The following is a 22056-nucleotide window of genomic DNA, read 5'->3' as shown; positions in this document are numbered from 1 at the left end:
ATAGATAGATAGATAGATAGATAGATAGATAGATAGATAGATTAGATTAGATAGATTAGATAGATAGATAGATGATAGATGGATAGATAGATAGATTAGATAGATAGATAGATAGATAGATAGATAGATAGATAGATAGATAGATAGATAGATAGATGATAGATGGATAGATAGATAGATTAGATAGATAGATAGATAGATAGATAGATAGATAGATAGATAGATAGATAGATGATAGATTAGATAGATAGATAGATAGATAGATAGATAGATAGATAGATAGATAGATAGATGATAGATAGATGATAGATAGATTAGATAGATAGATGGATGAGATAGGTGATATACTGTAGATAGATGAGATAGTAGATAGATAGTTGAGATAAATGACAGAGACAGACAAACAATAGATAAATGATAGATGACAGATGAGATAAATGATAGACAGACAGACAGACAGACAAACAGACAGACAGATAGATGATTGATAGATGATAGATTGGATAGATAGATATTGATAGACAGATAGATGATAGATGAGATAGATAGATGATACAGTCAGTCAGACAGACAGACAGTCAGACAGACAGACAGACAGACAGATAGATATGGATATAGATATAGATAAGTGTATCACTAATGTTTTAAATTTCGTTCTGAGTGTGTCATTCTTTGACTAAAAAATAAAAATAACCATATATAGTGAAAACACATCTTAATGAATTCATTGGGCACTTGTGATTCTCAAAGGTCCATTAAATCAGAAAGTATGTCACCCACAACCATTGAATGACACCATTACACAAATTATGTCATTTACATCATTGCATAATAATGTCATTAAGTAAATCGGTTGAAAATTGGTCCATTTTATGCCAAGTCATTGCACAGAGTGAAGGTAATTTGAGGTTAAGTTTCCTTCCAGTCCCTTCTCAGAAATAGCCAGGCATTAATCCACATGAATAGCTTTGGATAACCCAAAATAATTCTGTTTTTTTTTAATTGTGAAAAAAAGACATGAGTGCCAAGAAGCTTTTGTATCCTGCTTGGAGGGAGCTCCAGAAAAAAGAAGAGAAACAAATTGGCTGGATCAGAGATTACCAACTTAAGATCAAGGAATCCATACATTTCATACAGGAGGGAGGAAGGGAGGGAAAGAGGGAAGGAAGAAAGGAAGGAAGGGAGAGAAAAAGAGAGAGAGAGAAAAAGAAAGAGAGGGAAAGAAAAAAAAAAGAAAGACAGAAAGAAAAAGAAAAGAAGAAAGAAAAGGAAGGAAGGAAGGAGGGAGAAAGAAAAGAAAACAGAAAAAGAAAGAAAGGGAAGGAGGGAGGGAGGGAGAAAGAAAAAAGAGAAAGACAGAAAGAAAAAGAAAGAAAGGAAGGAGGGAGGGAGAAAGAGAAAGAAAAGAAAGAAAAAGAAAAGAAAGAAAAGGAAGGAGGGAGGGAGAAAGAGAAAAAAGAAAGAAAAAGAAAGACAAAAAGAAAAAAGGAAGGAAGGAAGGAGAAAAAGAAAAAAAGAAAGAAAGAAAGAAAGAAAGAAAGAAAGAAAGAAAGAAAGAAAGAAAGAAAGAAGAAAGGGAGAGAAAGAAAGAAGAAAGAAAGAAAGAAAAGAAAGAGAAAGGAAAAGAAAGAAAGGAAGAAAGGAAGAAAGGAAGGAAAGAGAAAGAAAGAAAGAAAGAAAGAAAGAAAGAAAGAAAGAAAGAAAGAAAGAAAGAAAGAAAGAAAGAAAGAAAGAAAGAAAGAAAGAGGAAGGGAGAGAAAGAAAGAAAAAGAAAGAAAGAAAGAGGAAGGGAGAAAAAGAAAGAAAAAGAAAGGAGAGAAGAAAGGAAGGAAGGAAGGAAAGAAAAGAGAAAGAAAAGAAAGAAAGAAAGAAAGAAAGAAAGAAAGAAAGAAAGAAAGAAAGAAAGAAAGAGAAAGCAATCCAGGTTCAGGTATTGTGTGAATGCTGCCTTTTCACCAACCTGGTAGCTCTGACTGCGCAGGACACAAAACGGGGACTTCCGGTGTGACCCTTCTGCTGCCCAGCCCCTTCCCAGCTCCTCCGACGGGGTTGGCTCCCCCCCTCCACAGAGACACGTATGCCAGGTTGGCACCAATGGGCCCAGGGCTGCCTGCCAGGCCTGCCCTTCCCATGTCCCACAACCCCATTCGTGGGGTGAGGAGATGCTTCGGAATGAGGGGCTGCAAATCCTACAGGAGCCCCTCCCTCCCCCTCCCCCCCTTCCGCCAATTACCCCTTGCCTCTAAATGGGCTGCGATGGTTTTTTTAATTAACTTTTACCCAAACAGCAGCTGCCGAGGCCGTTAGCATGCTTGAGACAGCAGAGCGCTTGCAAACCCACGCGGGGATTAGCAAACAGGGCCTGCTGTACATGCAACCCCCCACTGAACCCCCCCCCAAATCCCCCCTTTTCCTGCCCAGGGGGTATGGCGGGGTACACACATGGCTGGAGAAAGGGGACAGGGGGAGCCAATCTTACTAAAGTGAGGTTCTACATTTAGGCAAGGAAAATCAAATGCGCAGGTACAGTATTATGTCAGGGGTCACCAACCAGTGGTCACTGGTGGTCCGCAAGAAAATTTGGGTGGTCCGCAGAGAAATGTGTCTCCCCCACACACACAAAGCACTCCCCCCCAAAGCAATTAATCCAGGCTGTGCGGGAACACAAGGCTGCACCACCCACATGGCCCGCCCACCCGCTGGCACCCACCCTTCGGCCAAGCGCAAACCTTCCACACGAGCTGGAACCGAAAGGTTGCAGACGACCTTAGGCCCCCAGACTTGAAACTCTAGACCTAGAAAATCTAGAACTACACCACCTTCAGTCTGATCAAAGTATAGTATATAAAATCATACATTGCAATGTCCTGTCAATGAATAATTCAGCTTCAACCATAACAACACAAGAGCACACAATAGATACAAACTCAAGGTTAACCGCACCAAACTTGATTGCAGGAAATACGACTTCAGCCACAGAGTGGTCAATGTCTGGAATACTCTACCTGACTCTGTGGTTTCTTCCCCAAACCCCAAAAACTTTAACCTTAGACTGTCTACTATGGACCTCACCCCTTTCCTAAGAGGTCTATAGAGGGCGTGCATAAGCGCACCAACATGCCTACCGTCCCTGTCCAATAATTGTTTCTTTTTCTTATATACTGTATATCCATTTCATATATTCATAACTATGTTTATACTTATACCTGTTATCTTGTAAGTGATTGACAAATCAAATACATATAAATAATATAAATATATATAAGGTAAGACCAACGGCAGGGGAGGGAAATCTGCTCCGGGGTGGCTTGCTGGCGTCGGTGGGAAAGTCGGTCCCATATTCCAGAGCTGCAATAGTCATAAAGCTGGCCCTTTGGTCATCCCAGAGCAGCTCCTCCAGTCCATGGCAGGCGGGTGGAGGAGCGGCTGCTCCGGGGTGACCCAAAGGTGACTCCTGCAGCTCTGGAATATGGGACCGACTTTCCCACCGACGTCAGCAAGCCACCCGTCAGTCAAAATTCAAATTAGTAGTCTGCGGGATTTAAAATTGTGAGTTTGGTGGTCCCTGAGGTCCGAAAGGTTGGCGACCCCTGGAATATGTGGTACCTTGCTCAATGGTAGTAACTGTGAGAGGGATCTCGGAGTCCTAGTGGACAACCATTTAAATACGAGCCAGCCGTGTGCAACAGCTGCCAGAAAAGCCAACACAGTTCTAGGCTGCATAAACAGAGGGATAGAATCAAGATCACGTGAAGTGTTAATACCACTTTATAAGGCCTTGGTAAGGCCACACTTGGAACACGGCATTCAGTTTTGGTCGCCACGATGTAAGAAAGACCTTGAGACTCTAGAAAAGAGTGCAGAGAAGAACAGCTAAGAGGATTAGGGGGCTGGAGGATAAAATATATGAAGAACGGTTGCAGGAACTGGGTTTTGTCTAGTTTAATGAAAAGAAGGACCAGGGGAGACATGATAGCAGTCTTCTAATATCTCAGGGGCTGCCCCAAAGAAGAGGGAGTCAAGCTATTATCCAAAGCACCTGAGGGCAGGACAAGAAGCCATGGGTAACCAAGGCAGGGGTTAGATTCAATTGTTGTAACAACCAGTTCTGTGGGCATGGCTTGGTGGACGTGGATATGTGACTGGGTGGGCGTGCCTTCTTCTTCTTCTTCTCTTCTTCTTCTTCTTCTTCTTCTTCTTCTTCTTCTTCTTCTTCTTCTTCTTCTTCTTCTTCCTCCTCCCTCTTCTTCTTCTTCTTCTCCTTCTTCTTCTTCTTCTTCTTCTTCTTCTTCTTCTCCTTCTTCTTCCTTCTCCTTCTTCTTCTTCTTCTTCTTCTTCTTCTTCTTCTTCTTCTTCTTCTTCTTCTTCTTCTTCTTCTTCTTCTCTCCTCCTCCTCCTCCTCCTCCTCCTCCTCCTCCTCCTCTTCTTCTTTGCATCTTCTTCCTTCCCCCTGTCAATTTCCTTCTTCTTCTTCTTTGCATCTCCCCCTCAGGCTTCAGGGAAACCTCCTGGGGGGTGTTTCTGCTTCCAGGAAGCTTCCGTGGGGCCCAGGAAGGCAAAAAATGGAGTGAGGGGGGACCAAAGACCCCGCCACCCCACCACACCCCAGCTCCGCTCCCCTTTTTGCCTCCTGGGCCTCAGGGAAGCCTCCTGGGCGAAGCAGTGAGACGACAAGGGGGACCCCAGCCCACCTGATTATCGGAACAGCTGATCTCCTGACGGGAGGAAAATCCCTGACGGAGTGACTGGGCGGGGAGAATGCAGCCAGCGATGTCGCGCATGCGCGATAAGGACTGACTGGGCAGAGAGGGGCACGATTTGCCGGTTCTCCAAACTGCACAAAATCATAACAACCGGTTCTATAGAACTGGTCCGAACTGGTAGAATCCCACCTCTGAACCAAGGAGAGAATCAACTTAGAACTAAGGAGGAATTTCCTGACAGTGAGAACAATTAATCAGTGGAACAACCTCCAGAAGTTGTGAATGCTCCAACACTGGAAGTTTTTAAAAAGATATTGGATAACCATTCTAATTTTTATTCTATTCTATTCTAATTTCTATTCTATTCTAATTTCTATTCTATTTTAATTTCTATTCTGTTCTATTCTAATTTCTATTTCTATTTCTATTCTATTCTAATTTCTATTCTATTCTAATTTATATTCTATTCTAATTTCTATTCTATTATATTGCAATTTCTATTCTATTCTATTCTAATTTCTATTCTATTCTAATTTCTATTTTATTCTATTCTAATTTCTATTCTATTCTAATTTCTATTCTATTCTATTGCAATTTCTATTCTATTCTATTCTATTTCTATTCTATTCTAATTTCTATTCTATTCTAATTTCTATTCTATTCTAATTTCTATTCTATTCTAATTTCTATTCTATTCTAATTTCTATTCTATTCTATTCTAATTTCTATTCTATTCTAATTTCTAATTTCTATTCTCTCCCTTTTTCTAATCAATTTACCTACATGCCCCCTTGCCTTCCTCTGGACCACCCACCCTCTACCCCCACAAAAGACCCCAAATCCAACACTCCCCAAAATACCTCGCTTGATTCACACCTTCTTCCCGGCTTCCTATCTGGCAAGGGGAGGGAGAGGCGCTCTGGACACTCAACTCCATGGTTGCACCTTGCCCACAGCCTCCTCGGCGGTGAATTTCATCTCCCCCATGGTGAGGGGAGGGGGAACCCCCACTTGTCCTCTTGTTAAAAATAATCATCGTAATAAAGTAAACTCGTAAACAGTCTCTCTTCCCCAGCGGAAATTTTCCCTTACCTGCAAGATGGATGACCTCTCCTCGCTTCTTCCTAGACGCCGTGTGAAGTTACTCATCAGTTACTATGCTCAAAAACCGCTTACCGTTTCCATGACCTGCAGGGACTCCATCTGTCATCCACCATAATAAAACAAGAAGGGGAATTGGAACTCAGGAATAATACCGGCAGATCGTTCGGGGAAAGGACGCAATAACTTTTATTCCCACTTGCAAAAAAAAAGAGGAGGGAGAATGTCAGTGTGTACCTAAACGACGTGGCAGAATCCTACCCGGTTCCGTACGGATAAGCGCTCGGCTTACAACGCTTCGTTTTGCGACCGTTCGAAGTTACAACGGCACTGGAAAAAAAGGGGGGGCTTACTTTTCACACTTAACGACGGTTGCAGTTATCCCCAGTGTCATGAGATCAAAAATCCAGACCCTTAGCCGCTGACTTGTATTTATGACGGTTGCAGAGTCCCCTTTTGGGACGAATCTCTACTGGCTACCTCTAAAGCTTGGCTCTCTTCCTTTGCTACCCTGGAGGGCTGGAGGGGGGGTGCAAAAAAGACCCCGCCTCTGTGCCATTTCCCACGGAGGCCCTCCCTTCCCAGGGACAGAGGGGGAAAACCTCCAGGCCCTTCTGAAAAGGCGCCGTGGGGCAGGCGTGCAATGCTTCAGCCCCCTCCCCTTGAAACAGAGAAGGCCGATGACAGGCAGGTGGGGGATGTCAATCAAGAGAGAAGTGCATTTTTTTTCTTTTCTTCCCCCACGCCCCTCCCCCAATCTTTTATTATCAGAGAAACCCAGATTACCTTTTTTTTTTAACCTCCACCCCACACACACCTCACCCCACCCCCCAAATTTTCCAGCTCCATCCATGGAGGGAGGGTCTGGCTGGGATTGATAGCTCCACAGTGCCACCTGGTGGCCAGGGAGGGGAGGCCGATAAATAGCAGTTAAAGCTATTTATCGTTTTTACTGTTTTGGAAGAGAAAAGGAAACGGTTTTCTGGGGTGTGGAGGAACATGAGTCTTAGGGGATTGGCATGGTAGCACAGTCCTTTCAACATCTATGACAACTTCTTCTTCTTCTTCTTCTTCTTCTTCTTCTTCTTCTTCTTCTTCTTCTTCTTCTTTTCTTCTTCTTCTTCTTCTTCTTCTTCTTCTTCTTCTTCTCCTCCTCCTCCTCCTCCTCCTCCTCCTCCTCCTCCTCCTCTTCTTCTCCTTCTTCTCCTTCTCCTTCTCCTCCTCCTCCTCCTCCTCCTCCTCCTCCTCCTCCTCCTCCTCCTCCTCCTCCTCCTCCTCCTCCTCCTCCTCCTCCTTCTTCTTCTTCTTCTTCTTCTTCTTCTTCTTCTTCTTCTTCTTCTTCTTCTTCTTCTTCTTCTTCTTCTTCTTCTTCTTTTCTTCTCCTCCTCCTCCTCCTCTTCCTCCTCCTCCTCCCATCCTCCTCCTCCTCCTCTTCTTCTTTTTCTTCTCCTTCTCCTCCTCCCCTCCTCCTCCTCCTCCTCCTCCTCCTCCTCCTCCTCCTCCTCCTCCTCCTCCTCCTCCTCTTCTTCTTCTTCTCCTTCTCCTTCTCCTTCTTCCTCTTCCTCTTCTTGTTTGTTGTTTGTTTTGTTTTTGTTTGTTGTTGTTTGTTGTTATTATTTTATTCATTAAACATGAAAGTCAGTCAACTGATCAAATGTATCATAAATATCATTGACTGGCACTGATGGTTGATACAGGTTGTTATTGTTGTTGTTGTTGTTATTTCATCGCACGGTCAGCCAGCTGTTCAGACTGGGTTTGGCATTTTTGTCTATCTATCGAGTCCTGGGATAGGCAAATCTGGACGTTTGAGGGTGTTACAGATCTTGCCGCAGGATTGAAGCTGTTCCAAGTCAAGCTGCCTTCCGCAATTGACCGACGGCAAATGTGTCAATGCCAATGATGGTGTTCAAGTGGTGCTCCAGTTCTTTCGGGACTGCGCCCAAGGCTCCTATGACTATTGGTGCTACCCTGGCTTCCCTTTGCCATAGTCATTCTATTTCTATTTGCAGGTCTTCGTATTTTGTTATTGTCTCCAAGTACTTTCTCTTCTGTTCTGCTGTCTCCAGGCACTGCCACATCCACTATCCAGATGTTTATCATCATCACATGATCATCTAGCAGGCCAGAGGAAAGAAAAAAGAAATTATGTACAGGCAGTCCTTGTTATCTGACCACAATGGAGCCCAAAATTTATGTTGCTAAGTGAAAACCACGTTAAGTGAGTTTTGTCCCATTTTAGGAGCTTTCTTGCCAAATTGTTAAGTGAATCACTGTGTCAACTCATAAAATATCTCTACGGCCTTTTTAGAGTCGCCAACATAAAGGGGGAGGGGGAGGAGAGCAGTATGGCAGCTTGAAAATTGAAAGTGCATTCCATAAATAGTTTTTCAAAGATAGTAACTAGGTGACCAATTTTTTTTTTCCACGCAAAATTCTAACTGGAGAACATGATGGACGACTCTTGGCTATGGAGGTGTCCCATTGGAGAATATGAATTACGATACACCCAGGGGGTGGGGTGGGGAAACCAGGGTCAAGGGTGACAATGAACTTCAAACAGTCATTAAGCGAACAGTTGTAAGTCGAGGACTACCTGTATTTATATATTCGTGAAAAAGCATTAAGCATTTCCTGATTAAACTTTGAAAGGTATGGGAAGTTGGGCTAATTTTCCTTTGATTTCAACTTTAAAGAGAAAGGGGTTATTCACGTTTGCTGGCAAGATATTAGGAGATGTTCCTTTTGGACAGAAGGCAAAAGAGACCCCGAGACATTGTTGTGATGTCTTAAGAAGAGATAAATCGGTGGGGAAAAATCAATAATTTAGCACATCCCCCCCAAAAAAAAACCAGGTTGGTTTGTCCCCCGAGTAATCTGTCTTAATAGTTGCTCATGGAGAGGATAAGTGATGAATAATTTAGCATCAGCGCAAGCCCACTCTCCGGCACTTCACTGCTGTAATTAAAGAATGCGAAACTTCGTTTGTTATACAAAATTATTGCTGAATTATTCAGATCCTGAGTAATTACTAAAACGGTGCAGGAATTCGCTGGCGGGGATAAAACGGGGCCTTCTGGAGGCGTCACCTGCGAGGAACTGGCAATAAAAGCCGTTGTGTTTGTGACCGCGCAATTGGAGATGTTGTAGGTGTTATAGTGGGAGGTTTTCTTCCCCCCCTAAAAAGACAGATCGTCCACATTTTTTTTTTAATACTAGCAGGTGACCGTGAAAATAAGCTTTGCAAAACAGTTGTTTATATGCGCTGGGATGAAGTGTCTAATATCAAGGCGACGATGTTATTAATATTATTAATATTAAGGCAGGCACTGTGCAAATTAAATTAAAGATTGAGATTACAATCTTGCGCCTTTGTGTCCTGGCTGACGGGAGGATAATGACGGTGTTTGGGGTTGTTCCGTTCTACTGCAGTCTTTTTCCATTTTAAGATGGGTGGACTTCAACTCCCAGAATTCCCCAGCCAGCATGGTTTAAAGTGGGTGGACCTCAACTCCCAGAATCCCCCAAACAGCATGGGGGAAGAACAAAAGAGTGTAGTATATTCCAGCTCTTGAGATAGTTTGCCACGGGAAAAGTAAGGTTTTCAAATAAATAGATACAGGTAGTCCACAATTTACGACGAATTGCTTAGTGACTGTTCGAAATTACGACAGACCCCCCAAAAAAGATGCTTACAACCTGGATTTGAAGTTCTGACAGCCAGATCCCCCTGTAGTTTTTTTAGCTACTCAGCAACTACCCTGCATTTACACTTCTTTGCAGCCTTCTATGATCATATGAATGTGATTTATGATATGTTTTTTTCTGGTTTCTGGCATTTTTACTACTACCACTTCTTCTTCTTCTTCTTCTTCTTCTCCTCCTCCTCCTCCTCCTCCTCCTCCTTCTTCTTCCGATCCCCATAATCCCTTGCAGAGCGTTTTACTGGCCGGATGCCCTTCCTTTCACCAGTACGGAGTTTTGTTCAACAGATAATATTCCCAATGTGCCCAGCGAGAAAGAAATATCCGCCTCTGCCTAGGATCGAACTCACAGCCTCCTGAATATGAGACCAGAGCTTCACCTCTTGACCAACGCACCACTCCTGGCATTTCCTTCTCATTTCCAAAACAAGAGAGAGACCCTTATCGGAAGGAGTTCACTCCACAACCACCCTCCAACAAGGTTGTAAAATCAGATCCGGACACAGGACGGTCTGACATGACTGAAGAACTCGGCTCAATTACAGTCGTAAGTCGAGGACTCCCTGAAAACGCCCCGATGGTGAAAAAAAATGCTGGAGAAGCAGCCCACTGCCAGTACAATGAAAGGTGGGGTGGAGAAAAGAAAGAAAGCTGTGTCAGAGGATACGATAAAAATTACCATACCGATAAGAATAAAAGCAATAAAACCTCATCGTGGTAATATAAGCAAGGAACATGCAATAAACGTTCGGATCAAATTCATTCTGCTCTCTAATGCTGACATGTTTCTCCCCAAAACCTCTCTCAAAGATTTACAGGAATCAATCACTCCGGCTAGAGACACCGACAGTTTCTAAGTGTTTTTCAGAGAGGCTCTTATGCCGCCGCTGGAATAGAAACCTCCCTGGCAGAGTGGGGTATTCAGCCGGTTTGCACCGGTTCTCAAGAACTGGTAGCCAAAATGTTAAGTAGTTTAGAGAACCAGCAAATCTCACCTCTGACTGGCCCCACCAACCCCACCTATTCTCTGCCTCCCGTCGAGTCCCAGATGATTGGCTGGGTCTTCTTTGGTTGCCCTGCACAGGAGAACAGAGCTGGAAATTAGGTTAGTGGGGTGGGGAGGGAAGGGGGATTTCGCAGTATATCCTTCCCCTGCCACATCCACTAAGCCAAGCCACGCCCACAGAACACCACACCCACCAAGCCACACCCACAGCTGATTGGCTGGGTCTTCTTTGGTTGCCCTGCACAGGAGAACGGAGCTGGAAAGCAGGTTAGTGGGGTGGGGAGGGAAGGGGAATTTTGCAGTATATCCTTCCCCTGCCATGCCCACCAAGCCAAGCCACGCCAACCAAGCCACCCATCTTAAAGCATGCTAACTGGGGGATTCTGGGAGTTGAAGTCCACCCATCTTAAAACATCCAACTGGGGGATTCTGGGACTTGAAGTCCACCCATCTTAAAATATCCAACTAGGGGATTCTGGGAGTTGAAGTCCACCCCTCTTAAAACATCCAACTGGGGGATTCTGGGAGTGGAAGTCCACCCATCTTAAAACATCCAACTGGGGATTCTGGGAGTGGAAGTCCACCCATCTTAAAACATCCAACTGGGGATTCTGGGAGTGAAGTCTCACCCTCTTAAAAACATCCAACTGGGGGTGGAAGCCCACCCCTCTTAAAGTTGCCGAGGTTGAGGAAACCCCGTAGATAAGTCTCCTCCCATCCTCTGTCCATCCCACCCTCTTTCCTTTGCCTTCACTACACAACGCTCGGCCCCTCCACCATATTCACCGGGAGGAATACCTCACACTGCCCCAAACCCTCCTCAAGAAATGGGTCAGCCTTCAAGACACCCCCACCCCAAGGCAGGTTGTCGGTTCATTGCACCCCCCCACACACACACCTGGGTCCCTCCTGAGGAACCTCTGCTTCGTTGCTTTTGGCCTGCTTTGGGGAGGGCTACCACCAAGACAGGAAGAAGGTCGAAACCAGGGGTTTTTTGAGCACGTCTCCTCAAACGTCCTGGAGATATTTCCTCATGTTCCTGCCAAACGCCCGTGTCTCTCTCTCTCTCTCTCTCCTCACCTTCCATTTCTCACTCAGAAGGTGGAGTCCACTGGGTGCTTCTTGTCCAAGAACACACCCACCTTGCTTATCTTCCTCCCCCACTTCCTTCCTTCCTGCCCCCTCCCCAATCTTATCTATCATGACCAGATGCCTCCCTCCAAAGCTACCAGGTCACAGGAGGAGACCTCTGGAGTCCCTTCCAACGCTTCTCCTTCTGCATCATTTCTGACTTCAGGAGAAGCCCCCCCCCGGCCTTGGTGTAGACATCATGGGTAACTGCATTCACACGGTGAGTCTTTCCGAGGTTTTTGGAGATCTTTTATGGGGGGAAAGGGGCCAGGAGGAAGAGGAGAGGGTATGAATATAACGGTGAAGATGGTTACGACTGGCTCAGCGTTCCCACAATTCATGTGCCTGGCAACCTTGATGTATTTACAAGGGGTTGCGGTACCCCAGACCTGATCCCCGTTGGACCCCTTTCCAGGGGTCTTCCAACCAGCAGAGTCAAGGGTGAAGGAGCCAGATTCGCTTAATGACCGTGGGATTCACTGAACAACCCACGTGATTTCCAAAGAGGTGGTAAAATTAAGGTGCAGCGACTACCTAGGAACAGAAGTTCTGCTCCCGATTGTAGTTGTGACTAGTCGAAAACTAACTGTGGTGGTGAAAGACCTGGAGCCTGGAGACCTGGGTTCGATTCCTGCCTTTTGGCCATGGGAAATCCACCGGTGCTTTTAGCTACTTGTATTTTCTCTCTCTCTCACCCTTTCTCTCCCTCTTTCCCTCTTTCCTTCTCTGTCTCTCTCTCCCTCTCTTGCACTTTTTCTTTCCCTCCCTCCTTCTGTCTCTCCTTCTATCTCTCTTCCTTTCTCTCCCCGTCTTCTCTCCCCAACCCACCTCACAGGGTAGTTGTCAGTAAAAATGAAAGACAGGAGATCTCTCCTCCGTCCCCCCTTTCTCTCCCTTTCTCTCTCTTTCTCCTTCCCTCTCTCTGCCTCTCTCTCTTTCCTTCCCCCTCTCCCCTTTCCTCTCTCTGTCTCTCTCCTTCCCTCTCTCCCTCTCCTTCCCTCCCCCTTTCTCCCTCTCCCTTTCTCTCTTCTTCCTCTCCCTCTCTCCTTCCTCCCTCTCTCCTTCCCTCTCACTGCCTCTCTCTCTCCTTCCCTCTCTCTCTCCACTTCCCTCTCTCTGCCTCTCTCTCTTTCCTTCCCCCTCTCCCCTTTCCTCTCTCTGTCTCTCTCCTTCCCTCCCCCTCCCTCTCCCTCTCCCTTTCTCTCTCTCCTCCCTCTCCTCTCTTCCTCTCTCATTCTCTCTCTCTCTCTCTCCTTCCCTCTCCTCCCTCTCCCTTCTCTCTCTCCTCCTTCCCTCTCTCTCCTTCCCTCTCTCTCTCTGCCTCTCTCTCTCCTTCCCCACTCTTTCTCCTTCCTCTTCCCTCTCTCTCCCTCTCTCTTTCTCTCTCGTTCCTTTCTCTCTTCCTCTCTCTCTCTCTCCCTCCCTCTCTCCCTCTCATGCCCCCCACTCCATATGTGGGTGCTTTTTTTTTTTGCTGAGACAAAAAAGAAAAATGAATTCTAAACCTTTTCAAAAGTCAAATTCCACAGTTAGCCTCAAACCATCCAGTAAATCCATTTATGTTTGGATCTCTTCTTTCAAATTTGACATTAACCTTTCTGGAGTAGAAATCAGCTTTACAAAATAATCACGAAAGCAAATTTCTTTCTCTGGAGCCCCCGACCTTCCCAGGCAGACAATAAAAATGAAAGAATTATGAAACTCGATACAAGACAGGTATATTTTCCCTTAATTGTAGCAGACTTTCGGAATTTTTAGACCTTCCAAATCAGAATTTAAATGGAAATGTTATACGTGATGAGCTGAAAGAAAGAAAAGCCTTTTCCCCCCCCAAAAAAAAAATCTCCCAGAAATAACATTATTGATATACACACAAAAACTCCCAGACAATCGATCTAATAAAAGCCTAAAATATCAATAGACAAAATGATACGATGTCATTAAACAAAGCAAAACCCCTTAGTTCTCATCCAGGTAGCCCTTGAGTTATGACCATCATAGAGAGCCTGCCTGCCACGGTGATAACTCATTACGGTCATAAAGCGAGTCGGTTCTAGGACCGACCTGATTTCATGCCCTGGTTTTGGCCCCTGTGAATCCTCACGCGTTAAGCAAACCCTGCGGTCGTTCAGTGAATCAAGTGAGATGAGTTTTACCCAAATTCAGAAGTCGGCGTTGTGGTTTTGAGCCAAAAACGTTGTAAAACACAGCCACGTGACTGGCGGAACGATGCAAACGTGGCTCGGTTGTAAGGAAACCCGCCACCCACCCACCCCCCGATAAGTCTGTTGGAACTTCAAACAGTCACTATAAGCAATCCGTCGTAACTTGAGAACCGCCTGCAAACGTTCCTTCATTTGCACAAATGAATGTGCCAGGGGAGCCCACGTCAGAAAGGAGGACCGATTTTTATTTCAGTTTGGATAAAACTCGGGAGGTGCCTGATCAAGGGCGGGCTTGAGTTTTGCAAAAGCGTTAGGAGAGGCGATTCCAGGGCAGGCGGATCCGGGTGCAAAACTCCCGTGCAAAACAGCCTGGTTTCCACCACCACCACCGATCCCAGGCAAGAGAGGCAGATTCCAGTAGTTGTAACCATTGGCCAGGTGGAAAGTCAGAAAACGAGGCTCTAGCCCTAGATTTTGGCTTCCTTATCTTGGTAGAACCTCCACGTCCAGGAGCAGTTTACCTCAGCGTGTCATTGGCTAGGAGAGGAAACGTCCAGAGAAGCTGCCAGTTTTGGCATCCAGGCCGACTGGCGTGCAAGGGAGACGCTGAGCTAAGCGGGACTCGGGTCTGGCCCAGAACGGCTTCATCTTAATGATGTTCTGCGCCCCGCTTCTGGAAACGTTATTGTAAAGCTGTTTATTATTTTATGCTGCGATTCTATATCTTACTGTTTTTATTAGGTTTGCAATTTAGCAATTTTATTGTGTTTTAATGATGTTCCTCCTTGGGAAAGCAGCTTGAGATCTTTTTAAATTAAAAGATGGGGTGGAAATATATTTGCAAAGGAGTAAGGAGGGAGGGAGGGGAGAAGATGGGAGGGAAGAAGAAGTTGGGAGGGGAGGAAAGCGGGAGGGAAGAAGAAGAAAGTGGGGAGGAAGGGAGGAAGTTGGGAGGAGGGAGGAAGGAAGGAAAGAAGAGAGGAGGGAAGAAGGGGAGAGGAAGTTAGAAGGAAGGAAGGAAGGAAGGAAGGAAGGAAGGAAGGAAGGAAGGAAGGAAGGAAGGAAAGGAGGGTGGGAAGAAGAAGAGAAAGTGGGGAGGAAGGGAGGAAGTTGGGAGGAGGAAGGAAGGAAAGAAGAGAGGGAGGGAAGGGGGGAGGGGAGGAAGTTAGAAGGAAGGAAGGAAGGAAGGAAGGAAGGAAGGAAAGGAGGGCGGGAAGAAGAAGAAAGTGGGGAGGAAGGGAGGAAGTTGGGAGGTGGAAGGAAGGAAAGAAGAGAGGGAGGGAAGAGGGGGAGGGAGGAAGTTAGAAGGAAGTTAGAAGGAAGGAAGGAAGGAAGGAAGGAAGGAAGGAAGGAAGGAAGGAAGGAAGGAAGGAAGGAAGGAAGGAAAGGAGGGCGGAAGAAGAAGAAAGTGGGGAGGAAGGGAGGAAGTTGGGAGGAGGAAGGAAGGAAAGAAGAGAGGAGGGAAGAGGGGAGGGGAAGTTGTGAGGGAGGGAGAGAAGAAGGAAGTAGAGAGGGAGGAAGGAAGAGAGGAAGTTGGGAGGGAGGGAAGGAGGAAGGAAAGGAAGGAGGAGGGAAGAAGAAAGGGAAGGAGGGAGGACGTTAGAAGGAAGGAAGGAAGGAAGGAAGGAAGGAAGGAAAGGAGGGAAGAAGAAGAAAGTGGGAGGAAGGGAGGAAGTGGGGAGGAGGAAGGAAGGAAAGAAGAGAGGGAGGGAAGAGGGGAGGGGAGGAAGTTGGGAGGGAGGGAAGGAGGGAAGGAAGGAAGAAGAGAAGGAAGGAAGTTGGGAGGGAGGAAGGAAGGGAAGGAGGGAGGAAGGAGAGTAGGAAGGAAGATGGATTGGAGGGAGGGAAGGAGAGAAGGAAGGAAGTTGGGAGGGAGGGAGGGAGGAAGGGAAGGGAAGAGGGAGGGAAGAAGAAACGGAAGGAGGGGAAAGGAAGATGGGAGAAAAGAAGGAAAGGAGGGAGGGAGGGAAGAAGAAGAAAGGGAGGAAGGGAGAAAGTTGGGAGGAGGGAGGAAGGAAGGAAGGAAGGAAAGAAGAGAGGGAGGGAAGGAGAGGGAGGCGGGAGGAAGTTGCGAGGGAGAGAAGAAGGAAGTAGAGAAGGAGGAAGGAAGAGAGGAAGTTGGGAGGGAGGGAAGGAGGAAGGAAAGGAAGGAGGGAGGGAAGAAGAAAGGGAAGGAGGGAGGGAGGGAGGGAGGGGACAAAGGGAGGGTGGGAGGAAGTTAGGAGGCAGGAAGGAAGGAAGGAAGGGTTTTTAGAAGAAGTTGGGATCTCTGCTTTGTTAAACCACCACGGTGGATAAATTGACTGTCCTTCGCGCAACGTCTTTTTCTAATTCAAGCCTGCGATCTTATCGTCACCTAAAGGAAGAGAATGAAAAATGGCCTCATTCTCCTTCCATGCAGGACGAAGCGACGGCCACAGGGAAGAATTATTAAACGTATAAAAATTCACCACTCTCACGCTCTGAGCAAGGTTTTGCTCTGAGAAGGGATATCTCACGCACACAGACACACAACATGCACACCAAAAGCGACACCCTTTTGCCACTCACACTTCGGCTGGCCGATGGAAACATCGTCCCTAATGAAAAAGACAAATTCTTATTGCCCCATCACACTAAAAGTCTTCTCCCTCTTCTTTCTTCTCCTTCTCCTTCTTTCTTCTTCTGCTCCTCCCTTTTTCTTCTCCTCATCAACCTCTTCTCCTTCTCCTCTTTCTCCTTCTTCTCTTTCTCCTTCTCCTTCTCTTTCTCCTCTATTTCCATCATCATCATCATGTCTCTCTCCTTTTCCTCCTCTTTCTCCTTCTCCTCTTCCTTCTCCTTCTCCTTCTTCTCCTTTTCCTCCTTTCTCCTCTTTCTCCTCTTCCTTCTCTTCTCCCTCTTCCTTCTCCTTCTCTTCCTCTTCCTCCTTCTCCTTTTCCTCCTTCTCTTCCTTCTCTTCTCCTTCTCCTCTTCCTTTTCCTCCTCTTTCTCCTTCTCATCTGCCTTCTCCTTCTCCTTCTTCTCCTTCTCTTCCTCTTTCTCCTTCTCTTCCTTCTCTTCTCCTTCTCCTCTTCCTTCTCCTTCTCTTCCTCTTTTTCCTCCTTCCTCTTCATCTCCTCCTTTTCCTCCTCCTCCATTTCCATCATCATTATCTCTTCTTCTTCTCCTCCTCCTTCTCCCTCTCTTCCTTCTTTTCCTATTCCTGTTCCCCTTCCTCTTCTTCCTCCTCCTTCTCCTTCCAACATTTCGCTCTCAACGTCCCCTTTGAGGCAGCTCTCTCTCTCAGCCTCCCAGAAGCTGGTTTCTCCCCGTGCTGCTTGCCAAGCCATCAACATCACTCCCCGATAATAAATGTGTTTAAGGAAAGGCTACGGTGAGAGATAAATTTCCATTAATTCCGAGCAGCAGCCTAGCAAGGGAGGCATAAAGTTATCAAAGGAAACGTCTGGGAGGGAAACAAATTCACATGCCAAGCAAGTGTGCCCTTCAGTAACTCTTTTTCCCTCTTTTCTGAGCCAAATAGATCCTCCACTCTTTGAAATCTTAAGCACAAACACCCACAAATCCTCCTGCAGTGTTTCCACCTTGAGATCTGCAAAAACTCCCCTAGGCCCCATATTTTTCCCCACACCAGATTTTCGTACAAAGAGAAATGACATCTTCCACATGTTGCCCTTCCGATGTTCTCGGCTGTATCGTCATCCTAGGAAGGCCACACCTGGAATACGGCAACCGATTTTGGTCCCCATAACTACAGAAAAGACATTGAGACTTTGGAAAAAGTTCAGAGAAAAGCAACGAAGATGATCAAAGGCCTGGAGACCAAACCCTAGGAAGAACGGATGCAGGTTTTGGGGTCTGGCTAGTCTAAAGAAAAGAAGACTTGGGGGGGACAGGATAGCAGTCTTTCGGTATTTGAAGGGCTGCCACAGAGAGGAGGAAGGAGGTCAAGCTATTCTCCAAAGCACCCGAAGGCTAGACAAGGAATAATGGATGGAAACTGATTAAGGAGCAGGGGTAGAGTTCTACTGGTTCGGACTGGTTCTATAGAACTGGTTGCTATGATTCTGCACAGTTCAGAGAACCGGCAAACTGTACTCCTGGCTGGCCCCAGCCCTCTCCGCCCACACATCCCCTCCCCTCCCAGTCAATCCTTATCACGCATGCATGACATCACTGACTGCATTCTCCCCCCGCCCAGTCGCTCCTTAAGGTATTTCTTGTTTTTTCTCCCAACGATCAGCTGTTCCGACGATCAGCTGTGCCGCGATCCCCTTTGCTGTCTTACTGCTTTGCCAAAAAACGCACGGGGGAGAGTGTGCCACGCCCAACCAGTCACATGGCCTTGCCCACCTGGCCATGCCCACAGAACCAGTTGTTTAAAAATCTAAAACCCACCCCTGCCAAGGAGAGATTCAACCTGGAAATAAGGAGGAATTTCCTGATAGGGAGAACCATCAACCAACGGAGCAGAAGTTGCCTTCAGAAGTTGTGGGAGCTTCATCCTGGAGGCTTTCAAGAAGAGACTGGACTGCCATCTGTCAGAAACAGTGTAGGGGTCTCCTGCTTGGATGGGGCGGTAACTCTTTTCCCTCTTTTCTGAGCCAAATAGATCCTCCACTCTTTGAAATCTTAAGCACAAACACCCACAAATCCTCCTGCAGCGTTTCCACCTTGAGATCTGCAAAAACTCCCCTAGGCCCCATATTTTTCCCCACACCAGATTTTCGTACAAAGAGAAATGACATCTTCCACATGTTGCCCTTCCGATGTTCTCGGCTGTATCGTCATCCTAGGAAGGCCACACCTGGAATACGGCAACCGATTTTGGTCCCCATAACTACAGAAAAGACATTGAGACTTTGGAAAAAGTTCAGAGAAAAGCAACGAAGATGATCAAAGGCCTGGAGACCAAACCCTAGGAAGAACGGATGCAGGTTTTGGGGTCTGGCTAGTCTAAAGAAAAGAAGACTTGGGGGACAGGATAGCAGTCTTTCGGTATTTGAAGGGCTGCCCCAGAGAGGAGGAAGGAGGTCAAGCTATTCTCCAAAGCACCCGAAGGCTAGACAAGGAATAATGGATGGAAACTGATTAAGGAGCAGGGGTAGAGTTCTACTGGTTCGGACTGGTTCTATAGAACTGGTTGCTATGATTCTGCACAGTTCAGAGAACCGGCAAATTGTACTCTGGCTGGCCCCAGCCCTCTCCGCCCACACATCCCCTCCCTCCCAGTCAATCCTTATCACGCATGCATGACATCACTGACTGCATTCTCCCCCTGCCCAGTCGCTCCTTAAGGTATTTCTTGTTTTTTTCTCCCAACGATCAGCTGTTCCGACGATCAGCTGTGCCGCGATCCCCTTTGCTGTCTTACTGCTTTGCCCAGAAGGCCCAAAAGCGGAGCACGGGGGGAGATGCTGCAAGAGAAAGAAAAGGAGATGCCACGCCCAACCAGTCACATGGCCTTGCCCACCTGGCCATGCCCACAGAACCAGTTGTTTAAAAAATCTGGAACCCACCCCTGCCAAGGAGAGATTCAACCTGGAAATAAGGAGGAATTTCCTGATAGGGAGAACCATCAACCAACGGAGCAGAAGTTGCCTTCAGAAGTTGTGGGAGCTTCATCCCTGGAGGCTTTCAAGAAGAGACTGGACTGCCATCTGTCAGAAACAGTGTAGGGGTCTCCTGCTTGGATGGGGCGGGGGTTGGACTAGATGAGCTACAAGGTCCCTTCCGTTAATCTGTATAATTCTTCCTACATCCTTTTGTGTTTTCCACTCCCCTCACACCTCTCCATCTTCTCTCTCCCACCAGCAGGATTTAGGCAACAGCACCGTGTTGTTCACAATCAACCCTGACTTCTGGCAGCTGATGGACAACTTCACCCAGAACGAAACATGGGAGGAAGATGACGAGTATCAAAACTTTGCGGAACCCTGCCGGTTCACATTTTGCTCCCGTTTTATCGGTGGGATTCCGGTTTTCCTAGGGATCACCTGCCTCCTGGGAATTGTTGGCAACGTGGCACTCAGCATTGCCTTGACCAAATGCCCTCGGTTTTGGGATCGGTGCCAGCCAGGCAAAGCGGAGCTTGTCCTCCTCGCCCTCGGAGGGGTCATCTACACCGCCACGTTGCCGTTTTTCGCCCTGGCCATCAGCTGGAGGTGGGCCTTTGAAGACCGTCTCTGTCAGGTGATCCACGGACTCAAATTCGGCAGCCTCTTCGCTCAGGGTTTGCTGGCGGCTGGCACCGCCTGCCAAAGCCCCTGGGGTCTCCCCCGGCCGCTTCTGCCCACCCTGCTGTGGATGATGGGCTTCCTCTGCGCCGTCCCAGCTGTGTTGGTGAGCAGCACCGATGGGCTTTGCGTCCCAGATCGTCTCACCGAGCTCCACGCCTGGTCCCTGGTCCACGTGTCCTTCTGTTTGGTGATCCTGGCCCTTCTCCCACTCAGCGTGGTCTTAGCCACACTGTGTCTCAGGGGATGTGAAAAACCCCGTTGGAACATCAGCTGGGTTGTTTATCTCTTTTGGGGTCCCTACGGGGTCGCAGTCTTTCTGGACATGCTTCAGGAGGAAACGACTTTTTCCCAAAGTTGCCATTTTCTGGTACATCTCGACTCCTTTCTGGGCCTGTCGGAAGGATGGGGGATGCTCCATTGTTACCTCAGCCCCTTTTTCATTTTGGGGTTGGGCTTATATCGCCGAAAGACGGCCTAAAGAGCTCAGAGAAAATTCCTACAGGCAGTTCTCAACTTACGACCAGGGGTGGCATTCAAATTTTATTATTACTGCTGGTTCGGTGGGTGGGGCTTGGTGGGCGTGGCTTTGCTTGGTTTGGTGGGCATGGCAGGGAAAGAATATTGTCAAATCCCCATTCCCACCCCACTCCAGGGGAAGGTTACTGCAAAATCCTTATTCCCTCCCCACCCAGAGATAGGGACGGGGCCAGTCAGAGGTGGGATTGGCCGGTTCTCCGAACTGCTCAAAATTGTCGCTACCGGTTCTCCAGAACCAGTCAGAACCTGCTGAATCCCACCTCTGCTTCCTTCCCTTTGTTCCTCTCTTTCTTCCTCTCTTCCTTCCCCTTTTGTTCTTCTCTTCCTTCCCCTTTTGTTCCTCTCTTCCATCCCTTTCCTTCCTCTCTTCCTTCCCCTTTTGTTCCTCTCTTTCTTCCCCTTTTGTTCCTCTCTTCCTTCCCCTTTCCTTCCTCTCTTCCATCCCTTTCTTTCCTCTCTTCCATCCCTTTCCTTCCTCTCTTCCTTCCCCTTTCCTTCCGCTCTTCCATCCCTTTCCTTCCTCTCTTCCATCCCTTTCCTTCCTCTCTTCCTTCCCTTTCCTTCCTCTCTTCCATCCCTTTCCTTCCTCTCTTCCTTCCCCTTTTGTTCTTCTCTTCCTTCCCCTTTCCTTCCTCTCTTCCATCCCTTTCTTTCCTCTCTTCCATCCCTTTCCTTCCTCTCTTCCATCCCCTTTCCTTCCTCTCTTCCATCCCCTTTCCTTCCTCTCTTCCTTCCCTTTCCTTCCGCTCTTCCATCCCTTTCCTTCCTCTCTTCCATCCCTTTCCTTCCTCTCTTCCTTCCCCTTTTGTTCCTCTTCCATCCCTTTCCTTCCTCTTCCTTCCCCTTTCCTTCCTCTCTTCCTTCCCCTTTTGTTCCTCTTCCATCCCTTTCCCTCCTCTCTTCCTTCCCCTTTCGTTCCTCTCTTCCATCCCTTTCCTTCCTCTCTTCCTTCCCTTTTTGTTCCTCTCTTTCTTCCCCTTTTGTTCCTCTCTTCCTTCCCATCTCATTCCTCTCTTCCTTCCCTTTTTGTTCCTCTCTTCCTTCCCCTTTCGTTCCTCTCTTCCATCCCTTTCCTTCCTCTCTTCCTTCCCTTTTTGTTCCTCTCTTCCTTCCCCTTTTGTTCCTCTCTTCCTTCCCGTCTCATTCCTCTCTTCCTTCCCCCTTCCTTCCTCTTTCTTCCCCTTTCATTCCTCTCTTCCATCCCTTTTTGTTCCTCTCTTCTTTCCAGTGGTGGGATTCAATTTTTTTTACTACCGGTTCTGTAGTCATGGCTTGGTGGGCGTGGCGGGGGAAGGATATACTGCAAAATCTCCCTTCCCTTCCCTTCCCTCCCCACCCCACTAACCTGCTTTCCAGCTCCGTTCTCCTGTGCAGGGCAACCAAAAAAGACCCAGCCGATCAGCTGGAACTCGGGAGGCAGAGAAGAGATGGGGTTGGCGGGGCCAGTCAGAGGTGGGATTGGCCGGTTCTCCGAACTACTCAAAATTT

General features: G+C 47.2%; 1 protein-coding gene across 3 annotated transcripts; it reads left to right on the top strand.

Moving 5' to 3' along the window:
* The first annotated feature begins 11742 nt into the window (after positions 1–11742).
* ACKR1 (atypical chemokine receptor 1 (Duffy blood group)) lies at positions 11743–20990 on the top strand. 3 transcript variants are annotated; one of them, XM_026688881.2, is made up of 2 exons: positions 11743–11865; positions 19607–20989. In XM_026688881.2, the coding sequence occupies exons 1-2, from the start codon at positions 11845–11847 to the stop codon at positions 20507–20509; spliced, it is 924 nt and encodes a 307-aa protein (XP_026544666.1). In that variant the 5' UTR covers positions 11743–11844; the 3' UTR covers positions 20510–20989. The 3 variants fall into 3 exon arrangements, with proteins under 3 accessions (XP_026544666.1, XP_026544667.1, XP_087799284.1); XM_026688882.2 differs by having other exon boundaries at positions 11745–11865; positions 19610–20969; XM_087943158.1 differs by having other exon boundaries at positions 11752–11869; positions 19617–20990.
* The last annotated feature ends 1066 nt before the right edge of the window (positions 20991–22056 follow it).

This window comes from Notechis scutatus, chromosome 14 (genome assembly GCF_049901735.1).
Source record: "Notechis scutatus isolate UNSWTSFEM ecotype Mainland chromosome 14, rNotScu1.2, whole genome shotgun sequence".
Taxonomy (NCBI): domain Eukaryota; kingdom Metazoa; phylum Chordata; class Lepidosauria; order Squamata; family Elapidae; genus Notechis; species Notechis scutatus.
This window is presented reverse-complemented; position numbering and strand designations above follow the sequence as displayed.